The 24,924-nt window shown below is 45.3% G+C and overlaps 1 protein-coding gene and 1 non-coding gene across 2 annotated transcripts in view; both read right to left on the bottom strand.

The window, feature by feature from the left end:
* The window catches only part of NCAPD2 (non-SMC condensin I complex subunit D2), a 38,706-nt gene that overhangs the window by 12,881 nt on the left and 901 nt on the right, over nt 1-24,924 (bottom strand). Inside the window, exons 2-13 of the mRNA XM_003820303.5 lie at nt 24,488-24,637; nt 9,581-9,656; nt 9,240-9,298; nt 8,575-8,756; nt 8,133-8,275; nt 4,702-4,829; nt 4,507-4,630; nt 4,174-4,321; nt 2,067-2,264; nt 1,593-1,727; nt 1,409-1,496; nt 1,133-1,313 (exon numbers count right to left, since the gene is read on the bottom strand). Coding sequence (XP_003820351.2) covers nt 1,133-1,313; nt 1,409-1,496; nt 1,593-1,727; nt 2,067-2,264; nt 4,174-4,321; nt 4,507-4,630; nt 4,702-4,829; nt 8,133-8,275; nt 8,575-8,756; nt 9,240-9,298; nt 9,581-9,656; nt 24,488-24,614 — 1,589 coding nt within the window. The 5' untranslated portion in view covers nt 24,615-24,637. The remainder of the gene's footprint in view (nt 1-1,132; nt 1,314-1,408; nt 1,497-1,592; nt 1,728-2,066; nt 2,265-4,173; nt 4,322-4,506; nt 4,631-4,701; nt 4,830-8,132; nt 8,276-8,574; nt 8,757-9,239; nt 9,299-9,580; nt 9,657-24,487; nt 24,638-24,924) is intronic.
* Nucleotides 8,834-9,163, bottom strand: LOC112436841 (small nucleolar RNA U85). Its single transcript, XR_003025523.2, has one exon. It is a non-coding gene; the product is annotated as a small nucleolar RNA U85 (small nucleolar RNA).

The raw sequence follows: 24,924 nt of genomic DNA, 5'->3' as shown, positions 1-24,924 counted from the left end.
CGGTGAAACCCCGTCTCTACTAAAAATATAAAAAAAAAATTAGCCGGGCGTGGTGGCGGGCGCCTGTAGTCCCAGCTACTTGGGAGGCTGAGGCAGGAGAATGGCGTGAACCCAGGAGGTGGAGGTTGCAGTGAGCCAAGATCGCAGCACTGCACTCCAGCCTGGGCAACAGAGCAAGACTCCGTCTCCAAAAAAAAAATTCAGCCCAATTAGGTAAGAAGTAAATAAATAACAAATAACTTGTGGCTGAGGTTTAAGAATACTTGTTGGCAGCCGAGTGCGGTGGCTGACGCCTGTAATCATGGCACTTTGGGAGGCTGAGATGGGTGGATCACCTGAGGTCAGGAGTTCAAGACCAGCCTGGCCAACATGGTGAAACCCTGTCTCTACTAAAAATAAAAAAATTAGCGTGGTGTGGTGGTGCGCGCCTGTGGTCCCAGCTACTTGGGAGGCTGAGGCACGAGAATTGCTTGAACCTGGGAGGCAGAGGTTGCAGTGAGCCAAGATCGTGTCACTGTACTGCAGCCTGGGCAACAGAGTGAGTGAGACTCCATCTCAAAAAAAAAAAAACAAAAAAAACAAAAAAACTCGTTGACGGCTGTAAGGGCTTTTGTTGTTAAGTTCTAGAGTCACAAAAACACTAGGAGAAATCTTTTCTCTAAGATCAGGATTCATACTAGGTTTGAAGATTAAGGTAGTATTAAGCATGTTTGATATTATTAGTTCATGAAATTTAGAATTAGAAAGTCCTTAGAGATCATAAGATCTAATCAATTTCTTATTTTATAGATAATGAAACCGAGGCACAGAAAGTTAAGCAACTTATTCAAGATCATACAACTAGAACTTATTTATAGGTGCTCTTCTTCAATTGAAGGAGGACTCATGTTTGATTATAATATTGTTCACATTTAATTGTTTCAGTAGTTTTTTTAAACATTTATAAAGTAGAAACACATGCTTAATTGTGGACTAGGCCTATGGTCAGACCATTACTACATGAAAACATCTACCATCACCTGGTGGCAGCATATCTGTGTGCAGTTCATTTAAAAGACACATTATGTAAGTTTCTCAAAGGTTAACTCTAAACATAAACAGATCATGAAGAATATCCCATTCTTTTGCCTACTTGTAACTAGCTTTGGCAAGCAGTTGATAGATGCGTCCTTTCACATCTTCAGTTGTCTCTGTATTGGCAATTTGCTCAGGAATCTCCTCCTCTCCCTGGGGAAGCTGTAGAAGCTGCTGCAGGGTAGACTTCAACTCTGGCAGCATGGCTTCCCACTCCTCCTCTGGGTCCAGCACTGCAGCTAAATGAGAGTGTCACTTAGTCTCTTTCACTAGAGTTTCTGACTGCAAGGAGAAGCCTGTCTGGCATTAGGACTCCAAGGCAGTAACTACTTACAAGCTGCTGCAGTTCGCCTCTGGGCCCTCATCTCTTGTAATTTCTGGGTCTCCTTCTGCAGTGGTCCGGCAAGGTCAGTATCACTAAGCTATCAGGTAAAATGAATAGCAGGGTCAGTAAATGACATAATTTCATCCCTGTTTCCATTTAATTCCTTCTCTTTTGGTGGACCAAGTCTACTTACCTTGCAGGAAAAAGGATTATTGGCTAGAAAACTGGCCATCAGCTGGATGGCATTTTTACATACTAGCACTGACTTGTCTGCCAGACGTCCCACAGCTAAAGCCACCACTGCCTGGAAACGTGTCAGGGGGAGAGCCTGTGTAGGGTAGGAAGAGAAGAATCTGCTCAAGTCCCACATCATCCATTTTGTTCAAGATGATCTTTAAGTATACTCTAAACTGAGCTACCCACTCACTCTAAAAACCCTTTCTACAGAATATAGATTAGGAGTACTCCTTGTAGTGGTAAGACACATTAGAGTCCTTAAAGGGAGCCAGATATCCTTGTCCTTGGTAGAGGAAGACTTTTACTACTGATAATAAAAATGTGAATTCTAGACCTCTTTGGGGCAGATATTTATCTTCAACACTGGATTCCTCTTTACACTGGTATATGGAGAGGTACCATATGTTTTTGCCACATAGGAGTTGGTTACCTTCTGCTGGACAATTCGGGTGAAGAGCTGCAAAACACGGCTCCGCACAAAGGAGTTGACATCATGGCCATGGGCTTGTAAAGTATCCAAGAACTGGTCTCTGGTGTCTCGGGCTGCTGCTTCCAGTTGATCGCCACTGAGAACCTGCAGCACCATCTCCGCCATGGCTGCCAGCACAGCATTACGCATCATGTAATTCTGAGAGAGAGAAGCATAGAGGGGTCAAACCTTTAGTCAAGGCGAAGCTTGCTTGTGCTTGGCCATAACTTTTTCCATTAACTGCCTAGGTATTCACTCCCAAGGTCACAGGAGAAAGCTGAATCCCAAAGAGGACTTGTTGCTCAGAGAATGCTAGAACAAGGGCCAAAACCAATTTTTCCTCATAGGGCTCACACAGGAAAGCATGGTAGTAGCTGAATAAAAAAATCACATCCACTCACCAACACACATTTGAAAAGCATTTATTAACTACCCTTCAGCTGAGGTCTCAAAGCCTTTGTTATTGTGGTTGTTTGTTTGTTTGTTTTTGAGACGGAGTCTCGCTCTGTTGCCCAGGTTGGAGTGCTGTGGCGCCATCTCAGCTCACTGCAACCTCTGACTCCCGGGTTCAAGTAATTCTCCTGCCTCAGCCTCCCAAGTAGCTGGGATTACAGGCATGAGCCACCACACCCAGCTAATTTTTGTATTTTTAGTAGAGACGGGGTTTCACCAAGTTGGCCAGGGTGGTCTCAATCTCCTGACGTCATGTTCTGCCTGCCTCAGCCTCCCAAAGTGCTGGGATTACATGGGTGAGCCACAGCTCCTGGCTGGTTTTTTTTGTTTGTTTGTTTTTTGAGACGTTGTCTTGCTCTGTTGCCCAGGCTGGAGTGCAGTGGAGCAATCTCGGCTCACTGCAACCTCTGCCTCCCAGGTTCAAGTGATTCTCCTGCCTCAGCCTCCCAAGCAGCTGGGATTACAGGTGCCCGCCACCACACCCAGCTAATTTTTTTTTGTATTTTTAGTAGAGATGGGATTTCACCATGTTGGCCAGGCTAGTCTTAAACTCTTGACCTCAAGTGATCCGCCTACCTCAGCCTCCCAAAGTGCTGGGATTACAGGCGTGAGCCACCACACCTGGCCTCAAAGTCTTTAATCCTTACTAATAAATATCCCCTCCTTTCCCTCCCACTCTCCTTCAGATGCTTTACTGACAGAAAATGAGACAGAAACATGGAAATCAGCCTTAAGAGTGCCAGCAAGTCCAATACATAATCTAGTGGGGAGCAGGGTTAAGGTTTTGCCAGGCTAAGAACCAGAGAATAGGGTCTTGCACAAAAAGTTAAAGTAAATGAAATGAACAAGTGGACTGTCTTTGTCCTTGACATTCACCTAGGAGTGCCTAACATCAGTATGGGAATCAGCCAGGTTAGCATTCAGGCATAAAAGAGAATTGAGAGAGATGACATGGGTTGATTTGAGAAAGTTCATTGTTTGAGGAAGCAAGGCAAGCCAGCTGGTGGGAAGACGCTTTATCCTGAGGAACAGATGGGGCTCAGAGTCAAAGCTGACGGCTAAGCATGGTAGCGCCTGCAATCCCAGCACTTTGGGAGGCTGAGGCAGGAGGGTTGCTTGAGACCAGGAGTTTGAGACTAGCCTGGGCAATATGGCAAGACCCCACCTCTACAAAAACTAAAAAAATTAGCCAGGCATGGTAGTATGTGCCTGAAGTCCCAGCTACTTGGGAGGCTGAGGTGGGAGGATTGCTTGAGCCCAGGAGATCGAGGCTGCAATGAGCTATGATCGTGCTCCAGCATGGGTGACAGAGCCAGATCCTACCTCCAAGAAAAAAAAAAATCAAAGCTGAGTTGCTCTTACTAGACTTAAGCTGCAGAAATGTCATCTCCCTTACCAGAACTGGATAAAAGCAATGTGAATTGAAAGATTAACAGATTAATAAAGAGCTCCTTATTCAACAAACTTGACCTGCTTCTCTACAGAAAGGAAATGTCACAATGATAAATCTAGACAACTTGTCAAAGCTACTTTCTTGTTCTGTTAAGAAACAGCCTTTCAACACTGGACTTAAAATCCCCAGAAAAAGCTCAGTGACCCCTAGTGGACCACCTACTTCTCCATCCAGGTGATCTAGCAAAATGCACATGCTGGACATCAGGATAGCTGGGACACGTTCTGCTAGTTCTGTCAGGAATGCTGCAAAGCCCTTTGTCCCTGAAGGGTCTCGACTCAGCTCTTGGGGACACTTTTGTCCAATCTCTCTACACAGGGAAGAAAACACAGCCATAGCAACATAGATCAATTATTCAGTTCCCAGTAAGGGAAGGTAAGACAGGTATCTAATATCTGAAGGAATCTACTGTTGCACAGATAATGTATTTCCAATCTTTCTTTATTCCCTCCCCAAGGAAAATAAGCATGAGAAACTTCGAGAAGGAAGAGTCACCTTACAATCTCTCCCACTATGCTCTTCATTCCATAGTCAGTTGCCCATAGACTCACGGCTGCAACCAGTACAGGTGCCAGGTGTTCAAAGTGCTGCAGCATCTGGATAATCTTCACTGTAGCACCTGTGGAAGCATTAAACATGAGAAATTATGGGCAATACAAAAAAGGCGGGGCAAAGCGACTGGTAACTTACTGAGCATATGGTTATAACGGGTCAAGGCTACACCAAGCAGGTGTGTTATGGCTTCCCGAGTGGGGCGGTTCTTCTGGTGATTAATGGTGGGATTCTCCAGAAGGCGGTAGCAACAGCCAGTAACCAAACTGAGAAAGGAAGAGTTTGAGATGATGAAAGCAGCTGTCTGGATCCAATTGTATCAGAGCCCTGCCTCATTCATTCTATCCCTACTGCTCCCAAAGTCAGGGTTTTCTTTATTCTAGCCATTACTTTCTATAACAAGTTGCTTTGCTTTGCTGACCCCAGTTAGGTACTCCTTCCTTCAAGATTACCAACTTTCAACCAGTTGTGATGCTGACAAAGAACCTAAATATATCATAAAAATATGACAGAGTTGGCCGGGTGTGGTGGCTCATGCCTGTAATCCCAGCACTTTGGGAGGCCGAGGCAGGTGGATCACGAGGTCAGGCATTCAAGACCAGCTTGGCACCCTGTCTCTACTAAAAATACAAAAAATTAGCTGGGTGTGGTGGTGGGCGCCTGTAATCCCAGCTACTTGGGAGGCTGAGGCAGGAGAATCCCTTGAACCTGGGAGGTGGAGGTTGCAGTGAGCTGATATCATGCCACTGCACTCTAGGCCAGGCGACATTGCGAGACTCCATTGCAAAAAAAAAAAAAGAAAAAAAGACAAAGTCACCAATGACTTCTCATTCCTAAATATAACGACTGATTCAATCTGCATCGCAAGTGGTCTTTCACAGCTGCATGTGATACAGTTAATCACTCACTTTCTCCTTGAAATATATGCTTTATCTCGCTTCCAGGACACAAGAACAAGACTCCTTTCTCAGTTTCTTTGGCTAGTTCCTCCTCAGACTCTTTTTTTTGAGACAGGGTCTGCCTCTGTTGCCCAGGCTGGAGTGCAGTGGTGCAATCACGGCTCACTGCATCCTTGACCTCCTCATAGCTCAGGTGATGCTCCCACCTCAGCCTCCACCATGCCCAGCTAATTTTTCTATTTTTTGTAGAGACACAGTTTCACTATGTTGCCCAGGCTGATCTCAAACTCCTGGGCTCAAGTGATCCTCCTGCCTCAGCCTCCCAAAGTGCTAGGATTATAGGCGTGAGCCATGCACCCAGCATCCTCACTCTTAATGCTGGAGTGCCCTAGGGTACCAGTCCTTGGATTCCTGCTCTCTTTTAGCTACACTTACTGATTTGGTGATTTCATTCAGTCTCACGGCTCTGAATACTATTATATTCCCAAATGTGTTATCTCTAGCTCAGACCTCTCTCCTGAACTCCAGATCTATATATTCAACGTCCGAATCTGACTTTACGTGGCTAATAAACACCTCAAACTTTGTATGTCCAAAACAGAACATCTGATCTTCCTCCCAAAACACCTATTCACAGCCTTCTCCCTATCTCAGTTACCATTAACTCCAGTCTTCCAAATGCTCAGACCAAAACCCGGGAGAGTCATCCTTGACTGAACTCTCCCTCGCACCTCACACCCAGTCTGTTAGCAAATCCTGTAAGCTCTACCTTAAGGAAAAAGTACAGAATCCAACTACTTCTCCCCATCTCCACTGCCACGCCTTGGTCTAAGAGACCATCATCTCTTGCTTGAGTTATTGGAACAGCCTCTTAACTGGTCTCTTGCTTCCCCTTTCCCTCCATAGTCGATTTCAATACAACAGCTAGGATGGCCCTGTTGAAGTACAAGTCAGATCACCTCACCTCCCTGCTTGTGGCTCCCCAGTGGCTCCACTTCATTCTGAGGAAATGCCAAAGTCACCATGATGGCTCACAAGAACCTGCGGTCTGGCTCCCCACTGCTCCCATGGCCTCACGGCCTAACCCTTATACCTGCTCTCAGCTGTCAGCTCTCTGGCCTCCTTGCTATTGCTCGTACGTGCTGGACATGCTCCCTCCTCAAGGTCTTTGCATATGCTATTCCTTTTCCCTGCCCTTGCTATTCCTCCACATATTCTCATAGCTCTCAGTCACCTCCTCTGGGTCTTTGCTCAAATGTCACCATCTCAAAGAAGTCTTACTAGAGTAGCTTGTCTGTCTGTTTGTCTGTCTGTCTATCTATCTATCTATCTTTTTTTTTTTTTTTTTTGGAGATGGAGTCTTGCTCTGTTGCCCAGGCTGGAGTGCAGTGGTGCGATCTCAGGTCACTGCAAGCTCCACCTCCCGGGTTCACGCCATTCTCCTGCCTCAGCCTCCTGAGTAGCTGGGACTAGAGGCGCCCGCCACCACGCCCGGCTAATTTTTTTTTGTATTTTTAGTAGAGACAGGGTTTCACCGTGGTCTCGATCTCCTGACCTCGTGATCCACCTGCCTCAGCCTCCCAAAGTGCTGGGATTATAGGCGTGAGCCACTGCGCCCGGCCCTATCTATTTTTTTTGAGACGGGATTTTGCTCTTGTCGCCCAGGATGGAGTGCAATGGTGCGATCTCAGCTCATTGCAACCTCCCTCTCCCAGGTTCAAGTGATTCTCCTGCCTCAGCCTCCCAAGTAGCTGGCATTACACCACCACGCACAGCTAATTTTCATATTTTTTTAGTAGAGACAAGGTTTCACCATGTTGGCCAGGCCGGTCTTGAACTCCTGACCTCAGGTGATCCACTTGCCTCGGCCTCCCAGAGTGCTGGGATTATAGGCGTGAGCCACCGCACCAGGCCTAGAGTAGCTGATTTAAAATCACAACCTTCTTCCATCAAACTTATTTTACTTCTTTTAAAAATAGACTTCTGGCTGGGCGTGGTGGCTCACACCTGTAATCCCAGCACTTTGGGAGGCCAAGGCAGGGAGATCACCTGAGGTTAGGAGTTCAAGACCAGCCTGGCCAACATGGCAAAACCCGTCTCTATTAAAAATACAAAAATCGGGCCGGGCGCGGTGGCTCACGCCTGTAATCCCAGCACTTTGGGAGGCCGAGGTGGGCGGATCACGAGGTCAGGAGATCGAGACCATCCTGGCTAACACAGTGAAACCCCGTCTCTACTAAAAATACAAAAAATTAGCCGGGTGTGGTAGCGGGCGCCTGTAGTCCCAGCTACTCGGGAGGCTGAGGCAGGAGAATGGCGTGAACCCGGGAGGCGGAGCTTGCAGTGAGCCGAGATCGCGCCACTGCACTCCAGCCTCGGCGACAGAGCGAGACTCCGTCTCAAAAAAAAAAAAAAAATACAAAAATCAGCTTGTGGTGGCGGGCACCTGTAATCCCAGCTACTCGGGAGGCTGAGGCAGGAAAATCGCTTGAACCCAGGAGGTAGAGGCTGCAGTGAGCCGAGATTGAACCACTGCGCTCCAGCCTGGGCGACAAGAGTGAAGCTCTGTCCCCCCACAAAAAAAAAAAAAAAAAAAAAAAAAAGGCATATCTATCAACAGAGCCTCACTCTCACAGCTCAGTATTATCTGTAGCCATCCTCCCTACCCACCTGACAAATTCTTCTTCAATTATTGAGTGGTTCCACAGGTGACGGATGTCCAACTGAAGTAGCTGTGTTAAAAGCTGAAGAATTGGTTGCCTCTCTTCTTCCCAGTCAAAGCCATGGGCTGCCTTGGTCCGAGCTTTCTTACCCTAAAAAGGATCATGTATACATTGAGGAAAAAATAAGGGAAAAAAGTGGGTCAAGATCTGTCAGTCTGAGTGCCCAAACAATCTAGTACCAAGACAACATAGAAGGTAATATGGAAGAAATATTACAAGTTCCACAGCGCTACTTGTCCAGGAAGAAAACGTGTGACACTTTTGAGTTCTTTCTCCTAAACTCTCAATGAGGACAGAAAGGATTTGTGGATCATTGGATTCCCTTCTTTTCCATCTATTCCCCTATCTCCCCAGACCCCATATAACGTGAGCCCAAAACTCCAAATTACCTTCCCACCAAGGTCCAGGTCCACAAGGTTTGTCTGGCTGGCCATGGTCTCAAAGGATTCCAGGAGACGTATCAGAGCATAACAGTTCATTTTGAGGGCATTTAGATGGGCGTTTCTATCTGATCCACTCAAAGTTGTATCATCCAGGATAGCTGGAAGCTCCTGGGAGTGGCGGGATACCACTGTGAGGGGCAGAATCTTAGAGTCAGTTTCACTCACTTCTTTCATATACCCCAACTTCAAAACACCCAGCACTTGCAGCCATCAGATTACCAAAGATCTGTGTTTCATCTCTCAGTGGCCATAACACAAGCTAAGTCCTTTAGGACCCTTGGCCCTGATACCCTGAACATGCCCTGTTCCTACTCTCTCACTCCAGTTACCACAATTTCTCTCCAGCAACTGGAAGAATCACCCCCATTAAAAAGAGGTAGCTCAAAAGTAGGAAAAAGTTCTTGTTGGTCTGCCCTTACAGTGAACACATATAACTCTGTATCGCCCACCAAGATTACAGACCTTTAACAGGCCAAAGGTCCCTGGGCTTAGCCAAACCAACTGAATCACAACAGCCTTGATATCATCATGTGGCTGACAAAATGTAGGAAAAACAAACAAACGAACGATAACAAACACCTTCCATCCCCTACCCCCTGACCCATAAACACCTTTTATCAGGAATTCCAGAGTATCTTCTTTGAGGCCAGGATCTATACTTCGAAAGTGACTATGAGGGAAAGAAAGTGTGGGGGTGAGACAGGAAGGAGCCTGCAGAGCCCTTTCTAACAGATCAGATCTAACCCGTGGAATCTAATGTTTAAAAATACACGTGAAATTGTTCAACTGAATAAATACGGTGGCAAGCTGGGTACATGCTCATCAGTAGAGATATCAATATCCAGAGGCATTTATCAGTGAACCTATAACTTGGAATTTCAGGACTAACATGCACAGTTAGGACAAACAGTCACCAGTTCTTTTTAAAGTACCAGTTGGGTGTTTCACTTACTGCAAAATGCTGTAGATAGTATCAAAGTGCTGCAGCATAGCCAGGGGCCCCTGAGCTCGAAAGGCAGCCTGAAAAGCTATGAAGATGGAAAAAACAAATCAATTTGGAGGGAAGAGAAACCTTTTCAGTAAATTCTATCCATGGCAGAAAACTAGGTTTATTGCTTTTATTGGTAGAATCACAAAAAAGAGACAAACAGTTCACTTCAATGTAACCTATAATGACGATGAGAGCCGGGCATGGTGGCTCACGCCTGTAATCCCAGCACTTTGGGAGGCTGAGACGGGTGGATTACCTGCGGTCAGAAGTTGAGACCAGCCTGGCCAACATCGTGAGACCCCATCTCTACTAAAAACACAAAAAATTGGCTGGGTGTGGTAGCAGGCGCCTGTAATCCCAGCTACTAGGGAGGCTGAGGCAGGAGAATTGCTTGAACCCAGGAGGTGGAGGTTGCAGTGAGCCAAGATCGTGCCATTGCACTCCAGCCTGGGCAACAAGAGCAAAACTCCGCCTCATCTCAAAAAAAAATAAAATAAAATAATGATGATGATATCTTATATTTGTGTTACAATTAAAGCCTTGTTTAATTAAAGCTTCACCACACCTGAGCAAAAGCAGACAGTACCACGCCTACTTTACACCTTAGAGTAGTTATATGACTCGTCCAACTTACAGTAGTTAGGAGGGAACACAAACTCAGGATCTTTTTTTTCTTTTTTTTTTTGAGACGAGTCTCGCTCTGTCGCCCAGGCTGGAGTGTAGTGGCACGATCTTGGCTCACTGCAACCTCCGCCTCCCGGGTTCAAGCAATTCTCTGCCTCAGCCTCCTGAATGACTGAGATTACAGGCGCCCACCACCATGCCTGGGTAATTTTTTTGTATTTTTAGTAGAGATGGGGTTTCACCATCTTGGCCAGGCTGGTCTTGAACTCCTGCCCTTGTGATCCACCCACCTCAGCCTCCCAAAGTGCTGGGATTACAGGCGTGAGCCACCGCGCCCAGCCCAGGATCTTTAAAAAAAAAAAAAAAAGTTTATCCTATTTGTGTCCTTTTTCTGCTTCAGGATCCCACAATGCACTTAGTTGTCAGGTCTCCTTCCTCTCCTCCAGTCTTTATCTTTCATCATCTTGACACTTCTTTGAAGAGTACTTGTCACTTATTTTGTACAATGTCCCTCAATTTGGGTTGGCCTGTTTTCTCGCGATTATATTGAAGTTATGTATTTTTGTAAGATTACAGCAGAAGGGAGGGTTGGTCCTCAGGCATCGTATCAAGAGGTGCGTGAAGTGAATGTCTTATTACTGCTGATGCTAACTTTGATCACTTCGTAGTGTCTGCCACATTTCTCCACTGTAACATTGTTATTTTCCCCTTTGCAACCAGTATTTTTGTGGGAAGATACTTTCAGACTACGTAAATATCCTGTTTCACATCACATTTTTGCCCACTAATTGAAGCATCCATGAATGATTCTTGCCTGCCACAATTACTGCTGTGGTGTTTACTAAATGGTGATTTTCTATCTGTATTATTCCTTCTACGTTTACTAATGGGAATGCTATTGTAACGATTAGCTGTCCCTTTCCCTTTATTTAGTTATTCACTTATTTATAGCAGAATGGACTTAGGGATATTTGTCTTATTCTGTGCTTTAATCCATTACTATTACTATTTATTTTCCTGCTCAAATTGTCCCATACTTGGTCTCTGCGATCTCCTTCAACTTGGCCTGTGTCCTTTGAACATGCTTCCATTTTTTTGTTTTTTTCAAGATAGGGTCTTGCTTTGTTGCCCAGGCCAGAATGCATTGCTGCAAACATAGCTCACTGTAGCCTCGACCTCCTGGGCTCAGGCGATCCTACTGCCTACTCCCTACTGCCTCAGCCTCCCACGGAGCTGGGACTACAGGTGCGTGCCACCACGCCTGGCTAATTTTTTTTATTTTTAGTAGAGACGGGGTTGCACCATGTTAGCCAGGATGGTCTTGATCTCATGATCCACCTGCCTCGGCCTCCCAAAGTTCTGGGATTACAGGCGTGAGCCACTGCGCCCAGCCCAGCTCATTTTTTTTTCTGTTAATTTTTTGTAGCGACAGGGTCTCACTTTGGTGCCCAGGCTGGTCTCAAACTCCTGGGCTCAACTGATCTGCTGCCTCAGCCTCCTGTGGGATATGATGAGGTTTCTCTTCAAATAGCCTGATCAATCCTTTATTCTTTAATTCATAGTACTCCCCCACAACCTTTTTTCCTTTTTCTCTTTTTTTCCTTTCTGCCTTTGTTACATGCCTGGACACGCCACAGTACCAGGCTTATCAGTACCAGCTCACATTCCTTTCCCTATTTGGAAAGAAGACTAGCTTTCCTTTATTACTATTTCTTTATTTTCTTTATTACTATTTCTTACTATTACTTTCTTACTATTTCTTACTATTACTATTCCTTCCCTTATTTGGAAAGAAGACTAGCTCTCTAGATCATTGCAGACACCCCTTCACCTTTTCCCCTCTCTCCCTTATGTGCCCACCTTATCTAAAGAAAGTTCAGATGTTTAGCCAATTGGGCTAATTGTGCAACCCGACCCCGGCAAATGGGAAAAGGGTACAGGGGCAGGACTTGCGTCAGGAATAAAGGCTCTCGTGCCCCTTTGTTCAGGTGTGCTTTCACGGCGACTGGCCAAGGAGAGGCACCCCTCTGCAGAGAAGTGAAATTGCTTTCCTAAGAATCCTTTGTTTGAATGTTCATTTTCCTTAGGATTTTGAGTGCTATTCCCAACACTCCCAAAGTACTCAGATTAAAGGCATGGGCCACTGCACCCAGCCTCCCTTCACTTTTGTTCCCTGACTGTCTCGTATCATGAGATGGGCTGGGCTCAAGCCTGTAATCCCAGCACTTTGGGAGGTGGAGGCAGTAGAATCGCTTGGGCCCAGGAGTTCAAGATCTGCCTGGGCAACATGGTGAGGCTCCATCTCAAAAATAAATAGATAAAATAAAAGATGTTCTGGGCTTATCTGGTATTTTCCCTGGCCCAGTCCTGTAATCAACCATTCTTGGTGGAATCCTGGCTATTATGGAATAATGGTATGTAGAAGCCAAACTCTAGGCACTACTTGCACCCATTTCTATTACAGTATTACTGCCTTTAGGCCCTCTCACTGGAGAGAAGTAGGGCACATATGTATGTCTACAATTAATCTTCGAACAATACGATTTGAATTGTGTAGGTCCACTTATGTGCTAATTTTTTTCAGTAAATATACTGGAATTTTTTCTTTCTTTCTTTTGAGACAAAGTCTCACTCTGTCTCCCAGGCTGGAGTGCAATGGCACAATCACAGCTTACTGCAGCCTCAAATTCCGGGGCTCAAGCAATCCGGCTGCCTCAGCCTCCTGAGTAGCTAGAACAACAGGTGTGCTCTACCATATCTGGCTAATTTTTTTTTTTAAAGCTACGTATGTCATGAACGCATAAAATTTATGTAGATCCTAGTCTATTTTATCATTTACTACCATAAAATATATATGTCTTTTTTTTTTTTTTTTTGAGACGGAGTCTCTCTCTGTCGCCCAGGCTGGAGTGCAGTGGCGCGATCTCGGCTCACTGCAAGCTCCGCCTCACGGGTTCACGCCATTCTCCTGCCTCAGCCTCCCGAGTAGCTGGGACTACAGGCGCCCGCCACCATGCCCGGCTAATTTTTTGTACTTTTTTAGTAGAGACGGGGTTTCATGGTGTTAGCCAGGATGGTCTCGATCTCCTGACCTCGTGATCCGCCCACCTCGGCCTCCTAAAGTGCTGGGATTACAGGGGTTGAGCCACCGTGCCTGGCCAAATATATATGTCTATTATAAAGTTAAAACTTATCAAAACTTGATGCAGGCTGGATGTGATAGTTCACACTTGTAACCCTACCACTTTGAGAGGCTGAGGCAGGAGGATCACTTGAGGTCAGGAGCTCAAGACCAGCTTGGGCAACATGGCAAGACCCCATCTCCACAAAAAATAAAAAATTAGCTGAGCACAGTGGGGTGCACCTGTAGTCCTAGCTGTTCTGGAGGCTGAGGCGGGAGGATTGCTTGAGCCTAGGAAGCTGAGGCTGCAGTGAGCTGTGATCACACTACTGCACTCCAGGCTGGGTGACAGAGTGAGACCCTATGTAAAAAAAAAAACCAAAAAACCTCACACACAAACACAGATGGTACATGACATCATTCACAGCCCAAGAGAAACGGAAATAAATATAAAGATGCAATATTATTTGTTTTTGTTTTTTTGAGACAGGTTCTTGCTCTGTCACCCAGGCTAGAGTGTAGTGACACAATCTCAGCTCATTGCAACTTCTGCCTCCCAGGTTCCAGCGATCCTCCCACCTCAGTCGCCCTGGGAGCTGGGACTACAGACGCATGCCACCACACCCGGCTAATTTTTATATTTACCACACCCGGCTAATTTTTATATTTTTAGTAGAGACAGGGTTTTACCGTGTTGGCCAGGCTGATCTTGAACTCCTGATTTCAGGTGATCCACCTGCCTAGGCCTCCCAAAGTGCTAGAATTACAGGCGCGAGCCACCACACCTAGCCTAAAGATGCAGTATTAAATCATAACTGCATAACATTCACTTCAGTACACACTGTACTACTGTGATAATTTCATAGCCGCCTCTTGTCGATACTATGGTGAGCTCAAATGTTGCAAGTATCTGCTTAAAAACTCTGTGATGTTAATCATCTTCCAGTGAGCAGTTCATCTCTCCAGTAAACTGCATATGGTAGACCGGGCACGCTGGCTCACACCTGTAATCCCAGTGCTTTGGAGACCAAGGCGGGTGAATCACTTGAGGTCAGGAGCTCGAGACCAGCCTGACCCACATGGGGAAACCCTGTCTCTACTAAAGATACAAAATTAGCCAGGCATGGTGGTGCATGCCTGTAATCCCAGCTACTTGGGAGGCTTAGGCAGGAGAATCGCTTGAACCCGGGGAGGCGGAGGTTCCAGTGAATCGAGATCATGCCACTGCACTCCAGCCTGGGCAACAAGAGTGAAACTCTGTCTCAAAAAAAAAAATTGCATATGGCAGCAAGAAGTGATCTCCTGTGGTTCCTCAAGTATTTTTCATGTGTCTAAAGCAGTATCATAAACCTTACATAACACCATGGGACCCATAATGAAGTGCCATTAGTGATGCTGGAAGTGTTCCCAAGAAGCAGAAAAGAGTCATGACATTACAAGAAAAGTCAAATTGCTTCATATGGTACCATGGATGGAGGTCTGCAGCTGTGGTTGCCTGCCATTTTACATGATTCATCATGTAAACTTATGGTATCGATAAATACAGCACAATACTGAACATGTATTTTCCTTATGATTTTCTTAATAACATTTCCTCTAGCTTGACTGCAAAAATATAGTAAATAATATACATAACATAAAAAATATATGCATTAAGCCTCGACACGGTGGTTCACACCTGTAATCCCAGCACTTTGGGAGGCCGAGGTGGACAGATCACTTGAGGTCAGGAGATTGAGACCAGCCTGGCCAACATGGTGAAACCCCATCTCTACTAAAAATACAAAAATTAGCCAGGTGCAATATTGCATGCCTGTAGTCTCAGCTACTTGGGAGGCTAAGGCCGGAAAATCACTTGAACCCAGCAGGTGGAGGTTGCAGTGAGCCGAGATCGCGCCACCACACTCCATCCTGGGCCACAGAGCAAGACTCTGTCAAAAACAAAACAAAACAAAATAAAAAAACTGTTATGTTACTTGTAAGGCTTCTGGTCAACAGTAGGCTATAAGTGTTTAAGTTTAGGGGCAGTCAAAACTTACATATGCAGATTTTTGACTGCACAGGGGTTGTCATCCCTAACCCCCACGTTGTTCAAGGATCAATGGTGTGTATATATATATATGTCAAAACTGAATGAGATAGTCCATGCAAACCAGTCAGAACAACACTTAGCACGCTGTATGGTTTGAATGTGCCCCTCATAATTCATGTGTTGGAAATATAATCCCCAACATGACAGTGTTGGAAGGTGGAGTCTAATGGGAGGTGTTTAGGTTATGAGGGCTCCACCCTCACAAATATATATACATATTTTTGAGACGGAGTCTCGCTCTGTCGCCCAGGCTGGAGTGCAGTGGCATGATGTTAGCTCACTGCAACCTCCGCCTCCTGGGTTCAAGCAATTCAGTGCCTCAGCCTCCCGAGTAGCTGGGATTACAGGTGCCTGCCACCACACCTGGCTAATTTTTCTATTTTTTAGTAGAGACGGGGTTTCAACATCTTTTAAAAAAAAAAATAGATGGAGTCTCGCTCTGTCGCCCAGGCTGGAGTGCAGTGGCACGATTTCGGCTCACTGCAACCTCCGGCTCCCAGGTTCAAGTGATTCTCCCGCCTCAGCCTCCTGAGTAGCTGGGATTACAGGCACGCGTCACCACACCCGGCTAATTTTTTGTATTTTTAGTAGAGACGGGGTTTCACCATATTGGCCAGGCTGGTCTCGAACTCCTGACCTTGTGATCTGCCCGCCTCGGCCTCCCAAAGTGCTGGGATTACAGGTGTGAGCCACCGTGCCCAACCCCTCACCGATATATTCATACTATTATAAAAAGGGCTCTGGGGAGTGGGTTCACTTGTGCCCTTCTGCCTTTTGCCCTGTGACAATGCAGCAAGAAGGCCCTTGCCAGTTACTGGTGCATTGATTTGGGACTTCCCAGTCTCCAGAAAAAAATGTGAGCCAATAAATCTCTATTCATCATAAATATCCAGTCTCAGGCATTCAGTTATAACAGCATAATTTTTCTCAGTCCATTTTCTATACATCGTATTTCCATTGTTGAGCTCATATCACATATTCACTTCTCTGTCCTGCTTTTTAAAATTTAGCATTACAGTAAGTGTATTAGAAACCTTTGTAGGCCAGACGTGGTGGCTCACGCCTGTAATCCCAACACTTTGTAGGCTGGGGCAGGTGGATCATCAGGTCAGGAGTTCGAGACCAGCCTGACCAACATGGTGAAACCCCGTCTCTACTAAAAATACAAAAAAAAAAAAAAAAAAAAAAAAAGCCAGGTGTGGTGGCATGCGCCTGTAATCCCAGCTGCTCAGGAGGCTGAGGCAGGAGAATTGCTTGAACTGAGGAGGTTGCAGTGAGCCGAGATAGTGCCACCGTATTCCAGCCTGGGTGATGGAGTAAGACTCCGTCTCAAAAAAAAAAAAAAAAACAAAAAACAACAACAACAACAACAACAAAAACACCTTTGTAAACAATTTTTCTTTGAGACAGGGTTTGCTGTGTTGCGCAGGCTGAAGTGCAGTGGCAGGATCATAGCTTACTGCAGCCTCAAACTTCTGGGTTCAAGCGATCCTCCTGCCCCAGCCTTCTGAGTAGCTGGGACTACAGGCAGTGCCACCACACTCGGCCTTATATCTATCTTAATTTACTATTCCCCTATTGTTAGATACTGTGATACTTGTAACTTATTCCACTAATTAACAACAACAACAACACATACTCCCCTGGCAAATCTAGGTTAAATCAACTTTCTGGTTACTCCATTCATGTGACCACACAAATAAAAATGGCCTGAGAAAAACACAGAAACAAGCTGACTACTCTTACGTTAAACTCATGACTACTAACCTGAAGTGGGCATTCGTACTCCCAAGTCTATTCGTTTTCTTCTAGGCAATTATTTCACACCTATCCTCTGCTCATAACACCATGACCTTCTTCCCAAACTCACTCTCAGTTAAAGGCTTTCCCTTCCTATTGAGGAAACAGAAGCAGACAGAAGAGAACTTTCAACTGCCCCAAGCTCTATATTTACCTGCACTAGTTGCATCTATGCCCATACATACACTCTGCCTTTTTTTTTTGCTACTGTGGATAAACTGTCCATGTTCTGATAAAGCCATCTCCTCGGATAAACTGTCCATGTTCTGATAAAGCCATCTCCTCCCCATGTACCAGATCACGTACTCTCTTACCTACTAAAGGCACTGCTTCAACAACTGTTCCCTCTTCCTTCTGCATCATCAGCTTTTCCCTCTCTGATCATTCCTACTCAACATAGACACACATAATGCTGCCCATCTTAAAAGAAATACATTATGTAAATTCATCATCTCTAATCTGTCATTCCGTTTTCTTAAAAACCTATTCCAAGCAGGCTTTTGCCCCCACCGTCTCCTGAAACAGCTTTGTCAAGGTTACCAGTGACTATGACATCAATAAATCCAGTAGTTAATCTGCAGTTGACCTCTCCTTTGTTTTTGAAACACTCTCTTTATTCAGCGTCCATTTAGCTCCTTCATTCGCTTTCTGCCCCAATGACTGCTTCTTAATTTCTTCTACTGGTTCTTCTTCATCCTCCTAGCCTCTAAATGCTGGACTGTCTCAGGTCTTGGTCTTCAAACTGCTGCTCTTCTCCATCTACACTCACTGCAATCTCATGGCTTTAAGTGCTGTCTACACACTGAATATTAAATCCTCAATGTGTATCTTTAGCTGACAACCTCTCCCTTGAACTCCGCACTCACATAACCAACAATCTAAACCTCTCCCTCCCATATGCTACCCCATCTCAGTAAATGGCAACTTCATTCTTCTAGTTGCTCAAGTCAAAAAGCCTTGTAAGGCTGGGCGTGGTGGCCCACGGCTGTAATCCCAGCATTTTGGGAGGCCGAGGCAGGCAGATCACTTGAGGCCAGAAGTTCAAGACCAGACTGGACAACATGGCAAAACCCCATCTCTACTAAAAATACAAAAATTAGCCAGGTGTCGTGACCCTGGGAGGCGGAGCTTGCAGTGAACCGAGATGGTGCCACTGCACTCCAGCCTGGGCGACAAGAGCGAGACTCTGCCTCAAAAAAAAAAAAAAAAAAAAATTAGCCAGGCGTGGTGGTGCACATCTGTAATCCTAGATACTCAGGTGGCTGAGGCATGAGAATTGCTTGAACCTGGGAGGCAGAGGTTGCAGCGAGCCAAGATCACGCCACTGCACGCCAACCTGGGTGACAGAGCCAACAGAGCAAGACTGTCAAAAAAAAAAAAAAAAAAAGCCTTGTAATCATTCTCATCTCAGATTCCTTTACTAACCCTATAATCCAATCCAATCCATCAGCATTCCTGTAAAAGCTCTACTTTGAAAATATATCCTGAATCGTTTTATCACCACTTCCCCTGCTATCCCTCCAGTCCAATCTACTTGGTATTACTGTATTAGCCACTTAACTAGTATCCCTGCTTCTCTCCTTGCCTCTTATAGTCTCTGCTCAACACAGTCGCCAGTGAATCTTTTAAAATGTCAGACCATGTCACTCCCATGCTCAAAACCCAATGGCTTTCAAGTGCATTCACACTAAAGTTCAAGTTTTTGCCATGATCTATGAGGCTCTAGAGATCAGTGCTTCTCAAGCTTATAATTGCATCCAAATTGCCTGGGGGAATCTTCTTAAAATACAGATTTCCTGATTCAGCAGCTTTGACATCCTGGGCCTTGACATCCTGCATTTCTAATAAGCTCCCAGATCATGAGATCATGATATTAACACTGCTGATCTGAGGACCACATTTTGAGGAGCAAGATTCTAAAATAATCTGTACCACTTCCTACCTAATCTCTTTTTCCTAGCTTACTGCACTCCAACTCTATTGGCATTTGCCCACCTCAAGGCCTTTGCATAGGCTTTTCTGTTTGCTTGGAATGCTCTTCCCTAACAATCTGCATAGTTTATTTCCTTACTTTCTTAAGGTCTCTGCTCAAACGTGACGTAACAGCAAGCCTTCTCTGATGATCCAACATGAAATGACAGGTCCTACTATCTTCTTCTTTATATTATTTATTTTTAAGCTTTGTATAATTAATTTTAGAGACTATGTTGCCCAAGCTGGTCTTGAACTCCTGGCCTTAACAATCCTCCTGCCTCTGCCTCCCAAGTGGTTGGGATTACAGGGACAAGCCACCATTCCCAGTACACTTCTTTTTTTTTCTTTTTTGAAACAGGGTCTAGCTCTGTGGCCCAGGTTGCAGTGCAGTGGCATGATCATGGCTCACTGTAGCTTCTGCCTCCTGGGCTCAAGCAATTCTCCCACCCCAGCCTCCCAAGTAGCTGGAACTACAGGTGTGCACCACCACGCCTGGCTAACTTTTTTGTAATTTTGGTAGAGATGGGGTTTCACCATGTTGGCCAGGCTGGTCTCAAACCCCTGAGCTTGAGCAATCCAACCACCTTGGCTTCCCAAAGTGCTAGGATTACAGGTGTGAGCCACTGCGCCTGGCCACACTGTCTTCTTTATTTTTCTCTTTGGCTCTTACAACCATCTTACATACAGTGGTCCTCACCAATCTGTGTTCTCACTTTCTGGGGTTTCAGTTACCCGTGGTCAATCTCAAGTCTGAAAATATTAAATGAAATATTCTAGAAATAGGCTGGGCACAGTACCTCACGCCTATAATCCCAGAACTTTGGGAGGCCGAGTTGGGCAGATCACCTGAGGTCAGGAGTTTGAGACCAGCCTGGCCAACATGGTGAAACCCCGGCTCTACTAAAAAACACACAAAAAATTAGCTGGATGTGGTGGTGGGCACCTGTAATTCCAGCCACTTGGGAGGCTGAAGCAGGAGAATTGCTTGAACCCGTGAGGTGGAGGTTGCAGTGAGCCGATACCTTGCCACTGTACTCCAACCTGGGCGACAGAGCAAAACTCCGTCTCCAGAACAACAAAAAAAAAACCCCAAAAATTAGCCAGGCGTGGTGGCACTTACCTGTAGTCCCAGCTGCTTGGGAAGCTGAGGCAGGAGAATTGCTTGAGCCCAGGAGGTGAAGGTTGCAGTGGGCTGAGATTCAGCCACTGCACTCCAGCCTGGTCAACAAAGCAAGACCCTTATCTTAAAAAAATAAAAAGAAAGAAAGAAAGAAATATTCCAGAGATACACAATTCATAAATTGTAGGTTGTGTGTCATTCTGAGTAGCATAAAATCTGGTGCTGCCCTGCCGCCTCCTGCCTGCGATGTGAGCCATCCCTTTGTCCGACACTTCCACACTGTATATGCATCCTACTCACCCATTAGTAGCCACCTTGGTTATCAGATCAACTGTTGCAGGGCTTCTGTTCAAGGAACCTCCATTTTACTTAATAATGTTCCCAAAGTGCAAGGGTAGTGATGCTGGCATAGTTACAATTGCTCCATTTTATTAATATTGTTGTTAAACAGGCCAGGCGCAGTGGCTCACACCTGTAATCCCAGCACTTTGGGAGGCCGAGGTGGGCAGATCCAAGGTCAGGAGATCGAGACCATCCTGGCCAACGTGGTGAAACCCGTCTCTACTAAAATACAAAAAATTAGCTGGGTGTGGTGGCAAACGCCTGTAGTTCCAGCTACTCGGGAGGCTGAGGCAGGGGAATCTCTTGAACCTGGGAGGCGGAGGTTGCAGTGAGCTGAGATCACACCACTGCACTCCAGCCTGGTGACAGAGCAAGACTCCGTCTCAAAAAAAAAAAAGAATTGTTGTTAATCTCTTACTGTATCTAATTTGTAAATTAAACATTACCATAGGTAGGCAGGTAGAGGGAAAAAACCATAGTATATACAGGGATTGGTACTATTCCAGTTTCAGGCATCTAATAAGGGTCTTGGAATATATCTCCTGGGATAAGGGTCCTACTGTACTACATATTTACTTGTTTATTACTTGTTAAGAACCTTGAAAGGAAGAACTTTGTCATTTTGTCTGTTTTGTTTACTGTTGTATTATCAATGCTTAGAACGATGCCTGGCACACAGCACATGATCAGTAAATACTTGTTAAATGAATTAAATGATTTGATCTTATTTATAGGAGAAGTTGTATTCAGGGTTCTAAACACCAAAATCATCAAAGCAATGCAATTGTTTTAAAAAGGACTCTTGGCTGGGTGCAGTGGCTCACACCTGTAATCTCAGCACTTTGGGAGGCTGAGGTGGGCAGATCGCTTGAACTCGGGAGTTTGAGACCAGCCTGGGCAACATGGCAAAACCTCGTTGCTACAAATAACACAAAATTAGCAGTGCATGTTGGCACATGCCTGTAGTCCCAGCTACTCAGGCGGCTGAGCCCGAGAGGTTGCAGTGAGCCGGGACGGAGCCAGCCTGGGCAACAAAATGAGACCCTGTCTCCAAAAAACAAAAGACTCTTTAAAAAAAAAAAAAAGTGGCTGGGTGCGGTGGCTCACGCCTGTAATCCCAGCACTTTGGGAGGTCGAGGTGGGTGGATCATGAGGTCAGGAGTTGGAGACCAGCCGGACCAACATGGTGAAACCCTGTCTCAACTAAAAATACAAAAATTAGCCGGGCGTGGTGGCATTGCCTGTAATCCCAGCTACTTAGGAGGCTGAGGTAGGAGAATCACTTGAACTCGGGAGGCGGAGGCTGCAGTGAGCTGAGATTGCGCCACTGCACTCCAGCCTGGGTGACAGAAGGAGACTCAGTCTCAACAACAACAACAACAACAACAACAAAAGTGACAGGAACAAGATCATGTCCTTTGCAGAGACTCAGCAAACTAATGCAAGAACAGAAAACCAAACACTGCATGTTCTTACTTACAAGTGGGAGCTGAACAATGAGATCACATGGACACAGGGAGGGGAACAACACAATGGAGCCTGTTAGAGGGTGGAATGGGGGGAGGGGGAGCATAAGAAAAAAATAGCTAATACATGCTGGGCTTAATACCCAGGTGATGGGTTGATAGGTGCAGCAAACCAACACAGCACATTTACCTATGTAACAAACTTGCACATCCTGTACTCCAGAACTTAAAAAAAAAAAAGGTGACCATTTAAAAAAATGATGCATCATTATAATAAGTGAAGAGTAGTTTGTCATAGTATGCAGCATGTTCAATTGGTGACACATATATCCACATGATATGGACAGAATAGTATACCTGTGGACACTGTTGGTTTGCCATCCATTAGGCAACCTCCACACTCTGCCTTCTTCCTTGCTTACCACCAAATGGTTGATATGCTCAAGTTTAGGGAGGCTCCTAGGTAATAAGCTTGATCAGTTAAACCAGTCTGGGTAATTCTATTTCTCTTACCTGTACAGTCCTGTGCCCTGTAACATTTTGGTAAACAATAGACCACATATGCGACAGTGGTGTCATAAAAATATAATACAGCTGAAAAATTCCCATCGTCTAGTGACTTCTTGGTGACCTTGACCCTGTGTAGGCCTAGGCTAATGTGTGTAGGTGTTTTAGTTTTTAATAAAAAAGTCTGGCCGAGCATGGTGCCGCATGCCTACAATCCCAGCACTTTGGTACATGTCTGTGGTCCCAGCTACCGGGGAGGCTGAGGTGGGAGGACTGCTTGAGCCTGGGAGATTGAGGCTGCAGTGAGCTGTGATCAGGCCACTGCATTCCAGCCTGCAATCCCAGCACTTTGGGAGGCTGAGGCGGGAAGACTGCTTGAGCCCAGAAGTTCGAGACCAGCCTGGGCAACATAGGGAGACACTGTTTCTACAGAAAATTAAAAAATTAGCCAGGTATGGTGGTGCATGTCTGTGATCCCAGCTGCTTGGGAGGCTGAGGTGAGAGGATTGCTTGAGTCTGGGAAGTTGAGGCTGCAGTGAGCCGTGATCATGCCACTGGACTCCAGCCTGGGCAAGAGAGTCTTTACCTTGTCTTTCAAAATAAAATAAAGAATAAAAAGTACAAAATAGAAAATTCCTTTTTCCACTTCTGGACATTAGAGCAAGAAGCTGCCATCTAGACTGGTGCAGTGGCTCACACCTATAATCCTAACACTTTGGGAGGCCAAGGTGGGTGGATCATATGAGGTCAGGAGTTCAAGACCAGCCTGGCCAACATGGTGAAATCCCGTCTCTACTAAAAATACAAAAATTAGCCAGGCGGTAGTGGCGTGCGCCTGTAATCCTAGCTACTTGGGAGGCTGAAGCAGGAGAATCGCTTGAGCCTGGGGAGGCAGAGGTTGTGGTGAGCCGATATCGCACCACTGCACTCCAGTCTGGGCAACAGAGTGAGACCCTGTCTCAAAAAAAAAAAAAAAAGAAAAACAAAAAGAAGTTGCCATCTAGCAACCATGAAAGAAAAGCCAAGAGGAGACAAGCTAGGACCATATTGTCGAGCTGCTGCATTAACCAACCCTTCTTCTTGTAGGTGATAACAAATGAATTGGTTATTATCTCTATATTTACAGATGACGAAACCAAGGCACCGAGAGAATTAAGTAACTTGTCTAAGGTCAGAGTGGTAGAACCAGGATTCAAATCCAGGCAGCCTGGCTCCAGTCTTTAATCTCTATACCTCTCCAAAGCAAGCTAACTGCTACAAGACCGCTCCCAACAAGTACAAGGACATTATGAAGTCTTTCTGGTAATGCAAAAGGTGCTTTTGATCATTTACAGGTTTCAGTAGGTGACTGCACTGTACATATATTGCTCAGTGTTGCAGTGGTACATATATATTATGGGTTTTTGTCCCCATAATTGCACATCTTGGAAGGAAGATACCTAGACTCCAAAAAGGTATTACCAAAAACAGGTCGGGTTAAGTCCGAGACATTCTGAAAAAGCGATCCACTCCTATACTCTTAAATCCACCAGGACTTAATTTTGACACACGGTAAGGGGTAAAGATGGAAAATAACTTTTCCCCAAAGAGTAATCACATACACCAAGACTGTTTTTGACTAATCCAGAAAAGGAAGTTAATGAATGTACTCTTTGGGTCATGCATCCCATGCAATTTTAGGATAAAACAGCAAAACAGGAAAAACATGTTTCTTGCTCTTATGATGCTTCCTGGTGTAGTGGAACAGAAATGACAATGTAGCAATTCCATGTGAGATGGTCCTTTGAAAGAGCTAGGTACAGTGACAGCTATGGACTCTTACCTCTAAGCTGTGGTGGAAGATGTTTGATGGACAGTACCTCTTGCACAACATACTGATTCACCCCTCCACTTTTCAACAACTCCTCTGGGGATAATGGCAGATGGAACTCATACATCTGGGGAGCCATTCTACTCCTACAGGCTCACAGGGCTAGAAACCAAACAGTGAAAAGGTCAGGGTCTATATTCAAGACCTGTCTTCGTATCTGGTTCTATCACTTTCCCATCCCCAACATATATAATGGCTTTTAGTTTTATAGCAAGCTAGTAACATCATCTGGTTTTGTTACTTCCCCACCCCCAACATATATAATGGCTTTTAGTTTTATAGCAAGCTAGTAACATTATTTTACGGGATCTGAGATTGACCCTGGACTAGAAACTAATTCTAGTAGTGACTTTGGCACTTGGTCTTGACACTTTAACCTCTGGGCTTTA

The sequence above is a fragment of the Pan paniscus genome, chromosome 10, assembly GCF_029289425.2.
Source record: "Pan paniscus chromosome 10, NHGRI_mPanPan1-v2.0_pri, whole genome shotgun sequence".
NCBI lineage: Eukaryota > Metazoa > Chordata > Mammalia > Primates > Hominidae > Pan > Pan paniscus.
This window is presented reverse-complemented; position numbering and strand designations above follow the sequence as displayed.